Source organism: Acanthochromis polyacanthus, chromosome 21 (genome assembly GCF_021347895.1).
Source record: "Acanthochromis polyacanthus isolate Apoly-LR-REF ecotype Palm Island chromosome 21, KAUST_Apoly_ChrSc, whole genome shotgun sequence".
Lineage (NCBI taxonomy): Eukaryota > Metazoa > Chordata > Actinopteri > Pomacentridae > Acanthochromis > Acanthochromis polyacanthus.
Window position 1 is genome coordinate 8,096,855 of NC_067133.1, and position 17,374 is coordinate 8,114,228.

Below are 17,374 nucleotides of genomic sequence, written 5' to 3' on the forward strand. Positions count from 1 at the left end.
TGTTCCAGTGTGAAAACATTTACAAAGCCGTAGGCTTAGTGGGTGGAGTGGCCGTCTTGTAACTTGAAGGTTGCCAGCTCGATCCTCTGCCCGTCGAGCTCTCCCTGAGCGAGACACTCTAATTGCTCCTGATGGGTCGTGGTTAGCGTCTTGCATGGCAGCTTCCGCCATCAGTGTGTGAATGGGTGAATGTGACGTATCATGTATCTCATTTAGATGAGATAGAGCGAAAGGGAAATTTACGTTACAGCAGCTACATACGGAAAGAACAGGAGACACGAATTACAAAAGTACAATGAAGCTAAAAATAAATACACAGTAAAGGTATAATGAGGTCATTATATCACGTTTGATGAATTCCCATATTGCATTACAAAATCGCATCAATTTAAGATACAAAACCAAACTGCGGGATCTGATCGATATAACACTACATTCCCCATGATGCTTCTGGCTGGAGTTTGACGCAATTATTCAGATAAAACATCCTGCTTGAGTTCGACCGTTAGTGACGCCGGAGCAGTCGGAGGAACGTGTGTGGACAGTCTGTCGCTCTGCGGGTCGTTTCTCTGACATCACACCGAAAACTACGTTAGAATCCAAACCGACCGGATCGGGAACGATGGCTGAAGGCGACAACAAAAGCGCAAACCTGCTGGTGAGTAAAAAAGCTTTGTCTTTTTTTTTTTTTTACCTATTCAGCGGCTTTTAAACGGCCCCGTGCGATGATGTAGGTGTGTTTGTTCACGGGCACGTTAGCATCAGCGCCTAATCTGATAGCATTACGACACCGAGTCTGTTGGTAGATTTGTTCTGTTTGTGTGTACTTTGCACCGCTGAGAAACTGAGGCACCGAATTCGCTCTAATCTTTTATCCGACCGTTCACTGTGCTGCCGCTGAGCTACGACTGTCACCACAGCTAACCTCAGCTAGCTGCTTAGCTTAGCCTGTTAGCCTGCTGCCGTTAGGTCCCATTTGTAACGTTGCTAAGTTGTGCCAACGCGACAGTTTCTGGTCTTATAATTAAGCTGAAACCCCTGAAATTTAGTCGTGACATTTTCGCTCGACGTATTTTCATATTTACATGTATTGAAGTCTGTTTATTTTCTGTTTTGCACTGTCACTGCACCGTCATATCAACAGGGAAGGCAGCATTATCGATTGTGTGCTTATCGCCAAAGGCTCACACACCCTTTAACACAACTTTAGAAGCTAGCAATTGTTTATTACTTAGGATTTGTTGCAACGTACTCAGCTAGTTCACACAACAATATATTCCCGTAAAAGTCTCGCAGAAGCAGAAACCAACGACTTAAGTTAGAATAGTCTGGATGCAGTTTTACTACCAAACTATTCTGACATTTTTAAATGATCTTTTCACTGACAGATATGTTTGTCAAAGTGAGCACAACTAAATTATCTTCTTATTTTAAAAGATGCAATAATATTGAGCACTAATTGATTCACTTTGTATTGATTAGATGATTAAAGTCATTTAATTGAATTAATTTAATCATAACCTTATTATTTATGACTTCACAATATTTAAAGAATGTTCTTCTATTTTGTCTTATTAAAACCCTTGAGAGGCATGTGACAAATAAGAACTCACAAATGCTCTGAATGATTAATCCTCCAAAGAAGCAAAAATGACAGGTTGATTTAAGTTAATTTTACTTTGACAGGCTGTTATTGTGTAACAGCATAGTGCAAAATAGAACCAAGGGTTCAGATAATCACATTTTGTTGAACTGGAAATTCCAAAATAATTAGTAATTTAAAAAAAAAAAAAAATCTTGTAAACCCCTTAACAAGATGAAAAAGTTCAAAGTTTCTATATACAGTATGGACACAGTGGACAAGAGTCGGCTAAAACCATTTATTCTGTCCTTATGCGGTGTAGATGTTCTCTGATTTCTGGAATAACTTTGAATTCTAAGAACACAGTCACATCACAGCCTTGGCTCACGTGTCTTGTGAGTTTATCAGACAATGCCGTCTTTGTAAAACCAGGATTTTTAGTGGTGCAGAGCAGCAGACCTCTGATTACCTTTTAGTGGGATTGAGCTGTGTTTCAGTGACTTTATTACACTGTACAAATCTAAATGAAACTGGTTTTATTAGGAATTCAGCTGTATTAAAATGTGGTATATGTGAGCACAGAGGGCAGGAGAGAAGCTCAAGTTCCCCGTGTGTTCCTCAGGTGACCAAAATGTCGTGATGCAACGCTTGCAGTTAAATGGAAGATAAACATTCAACAATGATTTGAAGCCTTAAAATTAAATGAAAAAACTTGCCTCAGTTTGAAATATTGCTATGGATGATTATGTAGCCTCAGAATATAATGTGGATTGTCTATTGTCTAGAGCAGAGATACGAACCCCTGGAGAAACTCTCGGTCCTCCTAGATTATACTAATACTAACATTTTTTTCAATAACGCACCCATCAGTAGTGAACTTTCTGGTTTGGTTAAGTGTTGAATTTGTGTCCAGGCTCAGGAAACGGCCCAGCTTGAGGAGCAGCTGCAGGGCTGGGGTGAAGTGATCCTGGCCGGGGACCGAGTCCTGCGCTGGGAGAAGCCGTGGTTCCCTGGAGCCCTGATGGGCGCCACCACCGTCCTCTTCCTGTGAGTCTTTTGTTCCCGAACACTGCGTGGCACATAGCTGGCTTAACAAGCATTTCCTTCCTCTCAGAGATGAGATTTAGCTGTGACAAAACAAGTATTTATGCCATCTGTGGACCTTAAAAAGTCTTAAAATAGATTCAGCAAAAAATACACGGCTATACAAGTCTTGCTTTTAATCATGACTGGTCTCATATTTAGCTATATTGTTTCTGTCATCTTCATTAAGGATGTCATACCTAAAGGCTACAAAAAAATCAAGTAATGCATCTCAGTGGAAAGCAGCTATGTAAATAACATCCATACATAAAACACACAGGACTGCATTCTTGCACTATTGTGGCTTAGCCTCAGATTCACTACCTCCTTGATATTGATGACAGTGTGTTTTATTTCTGTTGTTTTAAAGAATGTTCTTTTATAAAGCTTTGTTATTGCTCAGCCTTAAGGAACGGCCAGTTTGCATTTCACTGCTCGTGCTGTCTGTACATGTGACAAATTAAAGATTCTTTCAATCTTGATAGTTTGACAAATTGGCTATTTTGTTTTATTTTTGATAGATTTTACAACGTGTAGGTCAGCTGTGGAAAAGGTGTTGTATCTTTCTTTGTGTGGTCTTAAAATGTCAAATCTGATTGCAACAGTGTGCGATACTCTCATTTTGAAACCTGTCATTGTGCGATTTGAAGGTTTTCTTCAGGTTTTCCAGGCTGTTGAAAGACGTAGCGTGAGGAAGTGAAACAATGTGGATTACAGCAGATTAGATTTTGTAAGACGAGACATTCTTTAGCGTGTAGGTGAATCCAGACTAGGACACTGAGCTTCCTATGAGGTTCCTGAATGTGCTTTGGTTAACAGTTTGTTATTCCCTGAATGCACACACACACCCTCCCTGTTGATCTGCTTCACTGTCGGTTGCAGAGCTGTTTTTTTGTTTGTTTGTTTGTTTTTTCAAATGTGCAGCTTGAGCAAACATGAGCATAAATCCTTCCATCACAACAGGCAGTGGCTCCAGAAACAGTGCTGTAAAATACCAGCTACACATTAGAAAATGCAGCGGCTGATGCTTCGTGTTCCTCCTCTGTCAGGCTGATTTACTACCTGGACCCGTCAGTGCTGACTGGACTCTCCTGCACCGTCATGCTGCTCTGCCTGGCCGACTACCTGGTACCGACTCTGGCTCCCCGAGTGTTCGGCTCCAACAAGTGGTGAGAGACTGATGAATAAATCACATTTATTACCTACATATTTTGCTCTGTGTAGGTTTTCTGCTGTTATTCTGTCTTAACACTCAGATATCAACATCCATCTTTCCTACATCCACATTTATAAATGTAAAATAACAGCAGCTGTTGTTGAAAAGGTGTCATAGTTCAAAAGTTGGCTGTCAGATAAGTCTGAGCTTGTAAAATACAGTCAGGTTTTCTGGATGAGGACATTTTAAGGCGTGTGATGATGACTCAACATGATGATCATAAAGACATGATGTAGGTGAAACTGGCTCTGAGACCTTCCTCAGGGTTTTTTCTTTGCTTTCTCACTGGCAGCAGAAACCAATTCAATAAAATAATCATCTCATTTGTGAGAGTTCTGCTCTGTTATGGGAGCAAAAATCCATTTTACTGGCACTTCTGGGTAAAAAGATTCTCTCCTCACAGAAAACCTCCAGTTTTGTTCATTACTGTGTGATTTACTCAAGCATAATAGACATTTTTGTTTATAAAATGGTGCGAATTAACAGAATAAATAATTTCTTTTTCATTAAGAGACTCGTTGCCTTGACTGGACCTCCTCAAACCCTGATGACATCACCTTTTTAATAAGAAATCGACATTTTGACTCTTAAGTGATCAGTTCATGCTTTCTCAGTGGCATCAAGGGAAAAAAATCAATAAAATAACCAACTCATGTAAGCGATCCACTCAGTTATTGGACCAATAATCCATTTTACTGTCACCTTTGGGTAAAAGGATTCTCTCCTCACAGAAAACCTCAAATTGAGTTTATTATTGTGTCCCATCCTCAAGCATAATAGACATTGTTGTTATTAAAATGGTCAGAAATGACAGAATAACATGTAGATTTCTGTTAAATTAAGTGACTGGTTGACTTTACTGGACCTCCTAGAACCCGTCACCTTTTTAATAAGAAACCAACATTTTGACTCTAGGTGAGCAGTTCAGGTAGCCTAGCCGCGCTAGACAACCCACAGCAACGAATTTAATTCTCTGCCAGGGTGGGTCTAGTTACCCTCAGTAAGCCTCGAGGTTGGATGCTCCTAAAACTGGGCGACGAATCACTATGAAGTGTAGAGTCAGAAGGCGGGCGTAACGAAGTGACGACAGAGGCGCGACGATTCTGACAGAAACAACCATAGAAACAAGGATAGACAAGGAGATGGCTGCGCACAATAAACAGTTATCTTTTGACTCGGCTTTGGCCACAACCCTTAAAGATTTGAAGCTAAAATTCAACTTGAAAGATAAACAAAGGATAAGATAAGAAAGATAAATAAGGCTTCACCGAACTCCCGCATCCTCTGATTTCCGGCGCTCTAGGAACTACGTCAGCCTATTCGTTGCACTAATTGGTTGTATACCTACCCAACTGCTGCAGACTGATTTGAAAGACAACCTTTTAGCCCGCCTCCCTCCCTGTCGAGAGTTCCTAGACCCTTGCGTCTTCAGACCTGGGTCTAGCGCGGCTAGGCTGCAGTTCAGGTTTTTCATTGACGGCAATGAAACAATATGCAGCTCATTTGTGAGATCTGCTCCGTTATTGGACCAAAGATCTATTTTTCCTGTCACTTTGGGGTGAAAACATAAAGATATTCTTGCTACCTGGAACTTCGTACAGCTTTGATTTTACACATTGATTTTCAGCCAGTTTTTTTTTTTTTCATTTTTGTTACATTTTACTGAAGCACAAGAGATGTTTTTGTTCATAAAAACTCCAAGTCAGCAGTTGAGGCTTTCTCATTGAGAGCAGTGAAATAAAACCAGTGATCTGCTCCCTAGATCCCAGTTTGAGGTAAAAGCAGACCTCATTTTGCTTTCCTTGAGATGTTCCCACCTGAAACCGGTCCGATAGAGTTTCCCTGATCCTGCTGGAGCTTTGACATTACAGAGATGTTACCTAACAGCCTCTCGACTCAGCTGTGACAACCAGACACCAGGGCAGCGTTGGATAACAGCCTCAGTGTGCTGGACATGCGTCTCGATATAAAACCTGCACTGCTGCACATTCCTGAGGCAGCAGCAGAAACGCAGGGCCTGTTCAGCAAGAAGTAAACGTCGTATCTGGATGAACAGAAACACAAAGACGCCTCTACGTGTCTGCTGTGACACTTTAATTATTGCATTAAAGGAGTCTGACTGCAGGCAGCCTTTATATCGATAGATCTGGAGATGAATTCATGTTCCACTCAGCTCAGAGTGACCCCACCTGGAGCCTTATTGGCCTAAATTAATTGTAAAGATAGTAATACAGCATATCAAATCAATATAAGCTGATTATTTTCTGCTAAAATGATCAGAACAGATAAGAGTGGAGCAGCTGCACACATTCATAACTGGTGGTTTTATGTCTACTTGTGGTGATTTTGCACTTTTGTGCAGGTTTTGTGTCTGTTTATGCTGTTTTTGACTCTTGTGGTGGTTTTCATATCCGTTTATAGTAATGTCAGACCTTTTTGAGGTAATCTTGTCATTTAAAAAAATGAGGATATTTGACTCTGTGGTGATTTTACATCTTAATGGTGATTCTGTGTGTTTTTGTAGTAATTTCATATCTTTTGGTGGGGATTTTCTGTATTTGTGGTGGTTTTGTGTGTTTTTGTGGTTACTTTGTGGCTTTTTATGATCATATTTGTTACTTTGCAGTCATTTTACATCTTTTTCATGTTTATTCTGTCTTTTTAGTAATTTCCTGTCTATTTAAAGTCATTTAATATCTCTTGGTTTTTTTGAGGTGTATTTATGTCTTGTGGTGATTTTGCACCTTTTTTGAACTGTCTACTGAAATGAAATGATCAGAACAGATTGAGAGCAGCTGTACATGCTATATTTGCCTTTTTTTTCCTGGTAATTTTGAATAATTTGTGGGATTTTGTGTCTTTATTACCATAGTTCACTCTTTGTGGTGATTTTTTGTGTTTTTCTAGTAATTTCATTTCTTTTGGTGGAGTGTTTGTGTCTTTTTGAGGTGGTTTTGTGTCTTTCTGTGATGATATTTGATGGTTTATGATGATGATGCATCCTTTTGTGGTGATTTTGCTTCTTTTAAAGGAAATTTTGTGTCCTTTTGTCATGATTTAGCATATTTTGGAGGTCATTTCATAGCTTTTTTTGTGGGAATTTTTCACTTTCTTTTTTGTACTTTCTGCTGAACAGACTGGGATCAGAGCAGCCACACATATACATCTGATTGCTGAAAATATATCAGCTGGTGCTGCAGAACCACAACTACTGAGGAATAAAACAGACCAGTTTGCTGTTTTTAGATGATCCAGAGGTTGCTTGTTGAGCTGCTGATACACAAACTGCTGTTTGCAAAGTTTAAGCTCTACGTTTTTGAACAAATCACAGAAATCATCTGATGTCTTTGGCATCAGATGGTTTTGAGTCGACCCTGAGTAAATGTTGAAATTAAGTCAAATAAATTGGACCCAGCAGGTTCTATCAGGTTTGACCAGCTCACAGTTGTTCTTGGATTAATCCTGGAAGAATGTTGACGTAGAGCTTAACTTCTTATGACTGACGATCATCCAAACAATGAAAACTAAGCAAACCAACCAACCAGTCGACCAGAACACTACAGTCTCAGTGTTTTTAGAGGCTTCCTGCTCCTGAATTTCAAACCAAACCAACATTTTTGAGAACTTTAACTCGTATTGCAAAACCTGTTCACCAAAATGTGTTTCTGAGAACATTTGAGATGAGAACTGGGCTGCCAAATCCGTCTTCCTTTTCGATTTTTACTTTTTCTAAAGTTTCCAGAGTCGGTGGATCGTGTTTGATGCTCCAGATTTCCATAAAGCGGACTAGACTTCATCTTTATGCAAACGAGGAATGATCAACGCAGCGTCTCTCTGTCTAAATCCATCACTATATTGCTCGAATATGTTACACAGCTGCTCTCGTAGATAAAGAAAAAGAAACGCCGATATGACCGGTGTGATGTGCACTAAGTGAGGCCACTTCGGTTTAAAAGTCTGTTCTGTATTTGTAGTTGCAGAGCAGCTATCGATCTGCAGACTCTCATATCGTAGCTCAGACTGCAGCAGTCGGCCGGTTAAATGAAGCCTTCAGAGTCCGGTCACGGTTCCCGTTTGGCTCCGTGACAACGAGGACCAAAATAGGGAACGATGGCTAAGCAGAAAATAAAGGCCACTTTTCTCAGCTGCCTCTCGTTGCTGTCAGAGTTTAATCTCTTTAACCTTCCAGCGCTGAAACACAGAAACAGCGGAGGTTTGATCACACCATGATGGTTAATCTTATTTCACACTCAAACCCAGCACTTCCTATAATGCTGTTTTTGCATGTCAAGTATCTCAGAGAGAATGCACCAAAAAAATTAAATTGACGTCTCCAGAATGCCCAGTTTGTCCAAAGCAGATGAAGAAAACATGAAATAAATCCTGGCTAAAAATTGAATTATTTCACTTCTGATGGAGAGTTCATATTTTCTGTGCAGTATAACAGCAGCTAGCAAGTGAGAACTGCTGTGGCTTCCTCTAGCTGAGAAGACTAGAGGTGTTGCTGGTAAATATTTGTGTTGTAATATCCTTTTTTTTCCTCAGCTGAACAGAAACTCTTCTGTCAGGATGTCTTTATTTTTTTTAAATAACACTTTGACCTCCTGTTTGTTCTCAGGACCACCGAGCAGCAGCAGCGTTTCCATGAGATCTGCGGTAATCTGGTGAAGACTCAGCGTCGCGTCGTCGGCTGGTGGAAGCGTCTCTGCGCCCTGAAGGAGGAGAAACCCAAAATGGTAAACTAGAATGTTGACTCTAACCCCAAACCCGTAACGCGTAAAGCTGAGTTAGCTGCAGGGCTGCTGCTTTAATACAGCAGGGAGCTTCTTTTTCTTTCTTTTTTTTTCTACACCCAAGAATAAAAATATCAGCTGATTTCGCTGCTCCACTTAGCAAACCTCTAACTGGGTTACGGGCTGCGGTAACCTGGTTTTTCACACAGTGTCTGTTTAAAGTGACAGTGAACGTTCTGCTCGTGGAGATGACCTGAGTGTTTGCTGCACCTGTGAGGAAGGCTTCGTTTAAGCCCATTAAACGGCGCCACAGCTGCTGAGCTGAATGTAACGTGACCTCTCTGCTCTCTGCAGTACTTTGCCTCCGTGATCAGCAGCCTGCTGGCCGTCGCCTGGATCGGACAGCAGGTGCACAACCTGTTCCTCACCTACCTGATCGGTGAGTTTGTTACAACCGGTTTTTCCCCATCATTCTCTCTTCTCTGCTGCCAACTTTCACTCCTAAACACAAAAGCACACAGAAGTCAATAGGGCTGGTCTGAATAGCAATTTGTGGGCTGCGGATATTCGAGCCCAGAATATTCAGTGGTGTAATGATTTAATGACAGAATATTATTTATATTATCCATGTCTTTATTTATTAACTCAGTACTTCACCTAATAAGTTATACTATATGAACTATATACATGCACACTCATATACATATTCAAATTCCGAGTATTCAGATCTCAATTTTAACATTCAGATTTTTTATTTATTTTTTTTAATTTCACCCTCCTGTTGTCTTCATTTACGAGCACCAAAAAATATTGTTTCGTTGCAAAACCTTCAGGAAGAAAATTCCAATAATTCCTTAAATTTTTCCCTTAAAAGTTTTTTTTTTTTTTTTTTTTAAATCCTCCAAATTTGGCAAGAAAATTCTTGAAAATATTTTCCAAAAATGAGCAAAAATCATTCAAAAAAATCCTAAAAGTATCTGAAATGATTACATATATATCAGTAAAACTTGTAATATTTTCTTTGAGAACATTCACAAAAAAGTTGTGAATGTTCTTAGGAAACATTTTTTACATTTATTTTTTTCCACCAAAAAATGTGCAAAAATTTTCCGAAAATGTGGACACCAGAAGTTTCATTGTGAAAAATTGTTTTTTCCCCACATTTTCAAACTTACACACGTGGACAAAATTGTTGGTACCCCTCAGTTAAAGAAGGAAAAACCCACAATTCTCACTGAAATCACTTGAAACTCACAAAAGTAACAATAAATAAAAATTTATTGAAAATTAAATAATCAAAAACAGCCATTACTTTTGAATTGTTGATTAACATAATTATTTAAAAAAACAAACTAATGAAACAGGCCTGGACAAAAATGATGGTACCTCTATAAAAGATTGAAAACTATTTGACCAGAGTGACATGATTAACTCAGGTGTGTCATTTAATTGACATCACAGGTGTTTCCAAACTCATAATCAGTCAGTCTGCCTATTTAAAGGGAGACAAGTAGTCACCCTGCTGTTTGGTGAAAAGGTGTGTACCACACTGAACATGGACAACAGAAAGCGAAGGAGAGAATTGTCCCAGGACATCCGAAAAAAAATGATAGACAAACATCTTAAAGGTAAAGGCTATAAGACCATCTCTAAACAGCTTGAAGTTCCTGTGACAACAGTGGCTCATATTATTCAGAAGTTCAAGACCCACGGGACAGTAGCCAACCTCCCTGGACGTGGCCGCAAGAGGAAAATTGATGACAAATTGAAGAGACGGATCGTTGGAATTGTATCCAAAGAGCCCAGAGCAACCTCCAAAGAAATTAAAGGTGAACTCCAAGGCCAAGGTACATCAGTGTCAGATCGCACCATTCGTCGTTGTTTGAGCCAAAGTGGACTTCATGGGAGACGACCAAGGAGGACACCACTGCTGAAAAAAACTCAAAAAAGCGAGACTGGAATTTGCAAAAATGCATGTTGACAAGCCACAAAGCTTCTGGGAGAATGTCCTTTGGACAGATGAGACCAAACTGGAGCTTTTTGGTAAGGCACATCAACTCTATGTTCATAGACTCAAAAACCAAGCATACGAAGAAAAGAACACTGTCCCTACGGTGAAACATGGAGGAGGCTCAGTAATGTTTTGGGGCTGCTTTGCTGCATCTGGCACAGGGTGTCTTGAAAGTGTGCAAGGTACGATGAAATCTGAAGACTATCAAGGCATTCTGGAGAGAAATGTGCTGCCGAGTGTCAGAAAGCTTGGTCTCAGTCGCAGGTCATGGGTCTTCCAACAGGACAACGATCCAAAACACACAGCCAAAAACACCCAAGAATGGCTGAGAGAAAAGCGTTGGACTATTCTAAAGTGGCCTTCTATGAGCCCAGATCTGAATCCCATTGAACATATGTGGAAGGAGCTGAAACATGCCATTTGGAGAAGACACCCATCAAACCTGAGACAACTGGAGCTGTTTGCTCATGAGGAGTGGGCCAAAATACCTGTTGACAGCTGCAGAACGCTCATTGACAAATACAGAAATCGTTTAATTGCAGTGATTGCCTCAAAAGGTTGTGCAACAAAATATTAAGTTATGGGTACCATCATTTTTGTCCAGCCCTATTTCATTAGTTTGTTTTTTTTAAATAATTATGTTAATCAACAATTCAAAAGTGATGGCTGATTTTGATTATTTAATTTTCAATAAATTTTTATTTATTGTTACTTTTGTGAGTTTCAAGTGATTTCAGTGAGAATTGTGGGTTTTTCCTTCTTTAACTGAGGGGTACCAACAATTTTGTCCACGTGTGTAAATGGGTCAATTTTGACCCGCAGGACGACACAACGACCTAATATTCAGGTCCAGCCCTAGAAGTCGAAGGTTTTGGTCATATATTGAATTCTTCAGCTGTGGGTTTTCCTTCTCCAGAGAATTTCTCAGCAACAGAAATATAAGAACTGAGAATAAAAAAATAGATATGTTTGTTTTTAGAAAGTTTTACTGATTGGAGTTTCCTTTACTCGAGCACAATGGACATTTTTGTGTATGAAATAGTCATGATATGGGAAGACGCACAGACTTCTGTTGGATAAAGACTCCTTTCCTGGATGCAGGTCTGTCATGTTTGCTGGTGTAGTTACTGTTGTAGGGTGATTCTGACCAAGAAAACTTGTCGACTTTAATACATTTTTTCATTACATTCTCATGAGACATTGCTCGAAACAAGCCATGCAGACCAAGTTTTAATTCTAAGTTGTTGGATAGAAAGACTTTCACATGCACCGTTTCAATAAATTTTACAATTAAATAAGCTGGGCATCCATTTGTTATGCAGATAAAGCTCCCCTTTATTCCTGCGCCCTTTTTATTTCACTGCTGCCTCAAAAAGTAAAGTAAAAATACAAGCAGGTCACAAGTAATCCAGGCTGCTGTGATGCTGTGTTTTTGTTCTAAACGATTTAAAAGGAAAATGGAATTAGAGATGCGTTTCTTCAAACTTGTAGCTCGAGGGTTCATGTGGAAAACAAAACTGTCCCGTTAGAGCTTTTCCTGCTCATCCAGATTAAAGGGAGCACTTGAGGTTAGGAGCAGGAAATGTTTTCATACTGGATAAAAGTCACAGCTCCTTTATCGATCCCTCAGGGGAAACTTCAGCGTTGCAGCAGAAATTTACAAACCACAGAACATGTAGTTTACACATGTCAGAAAAACTGTAGCCTGAAAAATATCTGCACGTGTTCACAGAAACTAATGTACTATTTTAAAACGTACAATTTTTAGAAGGTAAATTTAGACTTGGATGACTTGATTAAGTAAAAAAAAAAAAAATTATTGTTCCAGCAGCATGGATGTTAAATGCAGGGGTAAACAATCAGACAGCACGGAATATTAGGGTATAAAGTGAAGGTAAAATAAGATAAAAATAAGTGACAGTATTAATTTATTTAAAGAGTATACAGTATGGAAACGTACAAAAGAATTGGTGTACTATAAGTAGTGTGAAATAGAAGTAAAAATAATATTTGAGCAGAAAATTAAAGCAATCAGTCTGTTTAAATTATGTTCAATCAACAAACTACATTCAGTTAGAGGACTTATTTCTTCCTCCAAAATTAAAGTTATTTTTATTTACCACCTTTAAATGTGTTAAAATAGTCCAAATGTGTCAAGAGCTTAAGCTTGAGGTAAAGAGAAACTTCAATTATAAAGTTAAGTCAACTTGAATTTAGTTTTAAATCATCTGATGGAGAGATTTAAGTTTAAATTGAGCAGTATTTTGCTCCCCTGTAGCTCAGCAGGTTGAGCAGGTTTGTCTAAGTCAATATTTTTTTTTTTTTTTTAATCCAGCAACCCTGCATTTAATGAAGTGGTGAGAAGTTAAATGTGCAAAGTCAGAATTCATTTGACTTCTGTAATTCTGAAACACAAGGACTGTTCTGAAATGAGTCTTTGAGTTAAATACAAACTATATTCTCCATAATTAGATTACTCTTTCTACACATAAAGGTTGTTTTAAAGTCTTTAACAGGGAGCTTTGAGAATTAGATTTGATATTTCTTACTCAGTTTTTACACGTAGTTTCAAAAGTCACAAAGGAGCTCTCTCTCAGTGCTTTGGATTCAAATAAGTATATAACTCATGGTTTCTTTAAAGAATGCAGTGCATGATGTGAGAAAATTCTGCTCCTTTTGATGCGTTTCCTGATTGTGAACTTTAACGCTTCTGCGATACTCATACTCACTCTGACAAACAGGAAGAGATGGTTTGTGTCATTTTAAGGCGTCTTTCGACCTTCAGATTATTTATTTGGAGGCTCGTTGTAGAACAGTGAACATATTTAGATGAATAGAAAAGTGTTGTTCTCCTGCTGTGACCTCAGATTTCCATCACCAGACTTCCTGCTACAATGACTCGTGGATTAATACCTGCATCAGGCACTTCCAGTAACAGAGCTCTCAGTTCTTAATTACCAACATGGAGGAAATTTCAGTAAAACCTGAACAGAGGATGATCAGAGGGAGTCAGTCTCCAGTTACATGAAATAAAACATGTTTAATGTTCAGAAAACTGAAGCAGAGACAATATGAAATGGTTATTTTAATCTGTTGGCTCCAACAGTTGACTGCTTCAACGCATTCTTTCTTATGTCAAGGCCTTTGTGCTGAGAGTAAGTTGTTTTTTGAAGAAGCCAATGAGATCCAGGCTTCAGTCTGTGTGCAGTAAACAAACCACTGATGATTTATTTGAGTTATAGATGAACATTTTTCTGAATCAGGAACACACAGAACAAACTGCTGCCTCTGAAAAGTCTTTTTACACTCATCAGATTCAGTGACGAGTTAAAGGGGCGGAACGAATATTAGGAGGCCAGAAACCACTATTCGGGCCAGCCCTAGTCTCAGGAGACTATAGGATATTGATTTTGAGCCGGTTGATCCACCAGGTGGAGCCACTTACTGTTAAATGAGAGCATCGGGTGTGTTTGCTGCATCTGTGTGGCTGCCATGTCGATGAACTCTGAAGCTGGCAGTCTGGTTTCGCTAGCTGCCTGAGGCTCACGCTAACAATGCTAAGCTACATAGAAGAGTGTCAGGTGGTTTGTTCGTCCCTTTGGGGAAGTTCAAGATGTCCCATAGCTCACACATGTTGCTTTTTTTTTTCTTCAAGTACCATGCAAATCAGTGGTAGAAGAACTAAAATCCATAATTTTGCTGGTATTTACATTTAAAAAGATGCTAACACAGGCTAGGAGCTGAGGTAGCATCAGGACTCTTCCAAAAACATTAAAGTGATGAAGCATGTCAGCTCTGAGTATAAATCAGTTTTACTGGTTGCAGTAAAAACTGACAGATTTCTTGGACTAAGAAATTTGTTGTGACTCAATTTGTCGACGTCAGCTGTTTGCAGCAGTTGCATTAAATGCAGTGAACTCATGTAGATCAACTGTTAGGATGATTATGGGGAAATAAATTACGGTTTATTTACTGTGGACGATTGCGGCTTGTTTGCTCTGAAATTATGCTGTTGAAATATTACTAGTTTTTGCTATTTAATTTATGATGATTGATGTTTACTTTATCAACTCTTTATTCCTCACAAAACTGAGCTGATTCAGCAGCAGATATTAGTTGCGTAATAAAAACTGTTTTTCAGTTAACTGCTGAACATTGAGGTTTTAATCAGCGACAAAGGAAAATCATCTGTGACAGCTATTAACAATTTCAAAATAAAGGCTTTTTCAAACTAAAAGTAAATTGATAATTCTGTCTTAAGGGAAACACGCCATAGAAGTGAAATTAGATTTGATAAAACACTAAAACAGGGCAAAACACCGACGAACATCAGCATTATTGGATCAAGTTGCAACATGTTCTTTTACGTTCTTGTAAAATAATTCATACATGCATTAAAATCATTGGTATTCATGGCTTTAATGAAGAACTGATCAATATCATGATGCACAGAACGGCTTTGTTTACTTTTCCTCCGGAGTCTCAGTCTACGGCTGTACAGTTTAATAAATATCTTGTTCTCCTGCAGTGAGCTTCCTGCTGCTGCTGCCGGGCCTCAACCAACATGGCATCATCACCAAGTACGCCGGCATGGCCAAGAGGGAGATCAACAAGCTGCTGAAGCAGAAGGAGAAGAAGAACGAGTAGACGGACGTCTGGGAACCGAGAGATGAACCGACGACGGGCAACGGAAGGTTGAAGAAAGTTTGAAAGAAGCAGCAGCAGAGCAGAAGCCAAGCGTCCTGTTTGGTCTCTGAGCGTCACCGTTTGGTTTGTCACACATCGGATAAGTTTCATTTCTCCCTCCACCTCGTCACATTTCAACCCCCACCCATCAGTTTTTTTTTTAAATTTTGTTTTGAGTTTGTGGCCGCCAGATGAAGGTTCTCACAGGGAGAGTTGAACACTGTTAGATCAGCTGTGCTTTGTTCCAGGTGTCATGCTTTAAGCCATTCCCTCCTCTTAGACTACTGAGCAGGTTTTGTAGCGTCAAAGCCTCATTTTAACCAGAAATCACTTGTTTTTGTCAACGAGCCTCTTCTTGCTTCTTCTGCTTTGGTTGTGTTTAAGCTTAGTGCTGAAAACAGGAACTGGATTTAAAGCTCACAGAGGCTCCTCGCTGCTATTAGCGCTTCGTTTGAACCTCAGCAGCATTTATCTCTGTGTAAATAGGCCTTTCTGTCCATTCTACCCTCATTATGTCCTGTCAGTTCTCCTTTTCTTATTTATGTGTTCTTTCCTCCTCAGTCTCCTCTTTTCTCGTCTTTAAACGCATTTCATTGTTTGTCTTTATTGGAGATCTTTACCTAAACCAATAAAATTTGATTTAAATGGATTTTTCTGGCCTGTGAACGTCATTTCCTGGTTTGTTTTAAATCACAGAACTCTTTAGAACGGAGAATTTTTTTTATCCCAAAAAGGAAAGGTTAGGAAAAAAGAAATATTGAAATATGTTCTCCAGATGTTATGGTGGCCTCAGATAGCAGAAAGTTTTAGGATGTTTCTGTAATGTGATATATTAAAGGTGGAACATTTTATCTTTTTCTTGAATGTTCATAAATGGAACGTTTTCACAATGATCACAAATGAAGGATGTTCTCAATACAACTCAGGCCTCGGATGACAGAACGCTCTTTATAACTGTTCTGAGAATATTTTGGGGGTGTTGTTGAGGGAACACACAGGATCTATCAAACATTCCATGATAAAGTAAGAATGTTCTCCAGGTGTTTTCGAACTTCTTCACACAGAACATTTTATAATGGTCCTGATATATTAAAGGTGGAACATTTTGCCTTTTTGCTCAACGTCTCCACAATGATAAAGAAGAATGTTCTCGTTACAAAAAAACAACGTTCAAGTTTCTCAATGTTATCAAGGCCTCAGATGGCACAATGTTTTTCATAAATGTTCTAAAGATGTTTTGGGTTTGTTGTTGAGGGAACACGTAGGATCTGTGAAATGTTCCATGTTAACAAACGAAGAACGTTTTCAAACAACATTCAAAAAATGTTATCAGGGTCTCAGATGACAGAACGTTCTTTAGAACTGTTTTGGGGATATTATAGGATCTATACAACATTCTGTGATAACAAAGAACTTTCCCAGTGTAACATCCAGTTTTAAGAACCTTAGAACGTAACAGTCTAACAGCGTTGGCAAACATTTATAGAACATCTTTAGCTGTCTGAAAACTTCCTGCTCTAAACATTAGTAGAACCTCGCATAACTTTCTCAAAAATAAAAAAAAACATCTTTAAATAACAAAGTGGATTTTTTCAGTAGATATCACAACAATCTGCAGTGTAACTGTAAAATCAGAGTGAGACGTCACAGAGGAGCTAATAAATGCCAAGTGACACGTTAACTTCTGTTTCTTCACTCAGACGGATCTTTAAAATATCTTCATAACTGAGTCTTTGTGTTGTTTCCCTCCAGGCTGTTCTCAGACTGATCACATGTCAGACTGAAAGTATGTGTGAATAGGAGTCTAAAACTCTGAGAGAACATCAGAAAATGTGAAATATTTTTATAGAATTAGGAGCTTTTTATTCACAAAAAGCTCCAGAGAAACATCCATTCAGCACAAACACAAATCAAGAAGTCAAATTTAAGACTGATTCCAAACAGAAGGCATAAAGCTGTAAAATCAGTTAAACATCTGTATCACTTCTGATTTCTAACATGTTTCTGATCTTGGTGTCAAAATTTAAAATTAAACAAGCCAACACAAAAATTCATTAAAATGT

At 38.9% G+C, this 17,374-nt stretch overlaps 1 protein-coding gene across 1 annotated transcript; it reads left to right on the forward strand.

The window, feature by feature from the left end:
- The first annotated feature begins 488 nt into the window (after positions 1–488).
- Positions 489–15,960, forward strand: arl6ip1 (ADP-ribosylation factor-like 6 interacting protein 1). Its single transcript, XM_022200013.2, has 6 exons — positions 489–658; positions 2,496–2,629; positions 3,715–3,834; positions 8,500–8,617; positions 8,969–9,053; positions 15,154–15,960. The coding sequence occupies exons 1-6, from the start codon at positions 623–625 to the stop codon at positions 15,270–15,272; spliced, it is 612 nt and encodes a 203-aa protein (XP_022055705.1). The 5' UTR covers positions 489–622; the 3' UTR covers positions 15,273–15,960.
- The last annotated feature ends 1,414 nt before the right edge of the window (positions 15,961–17,374 follow it).

Bases quoted from the DNA above. Each gene is read 5' to 3' on its own strand.
- arl6ip1 (XM_022200013.2), top strand. From the start codon at position 623: ATGGCTGAAGGCGACAACAAAAGCGCAAACCTGCTG. The intron at 659-2,495 runs GTGAGTAAAAAA...ATTTGTGTCCAG, and splicing joins ACAAAAGCGCAAACCTGCTG to GCTCAGGAAACGGCCCAGCT. The intron at 8,618-8,968 runs GTAAACTAGAAT...TGCTCTCTGCAG, and splicing joins AGGAGGAGAAACCCAAAATG to TACTTTGCCTCCGTGATCAG.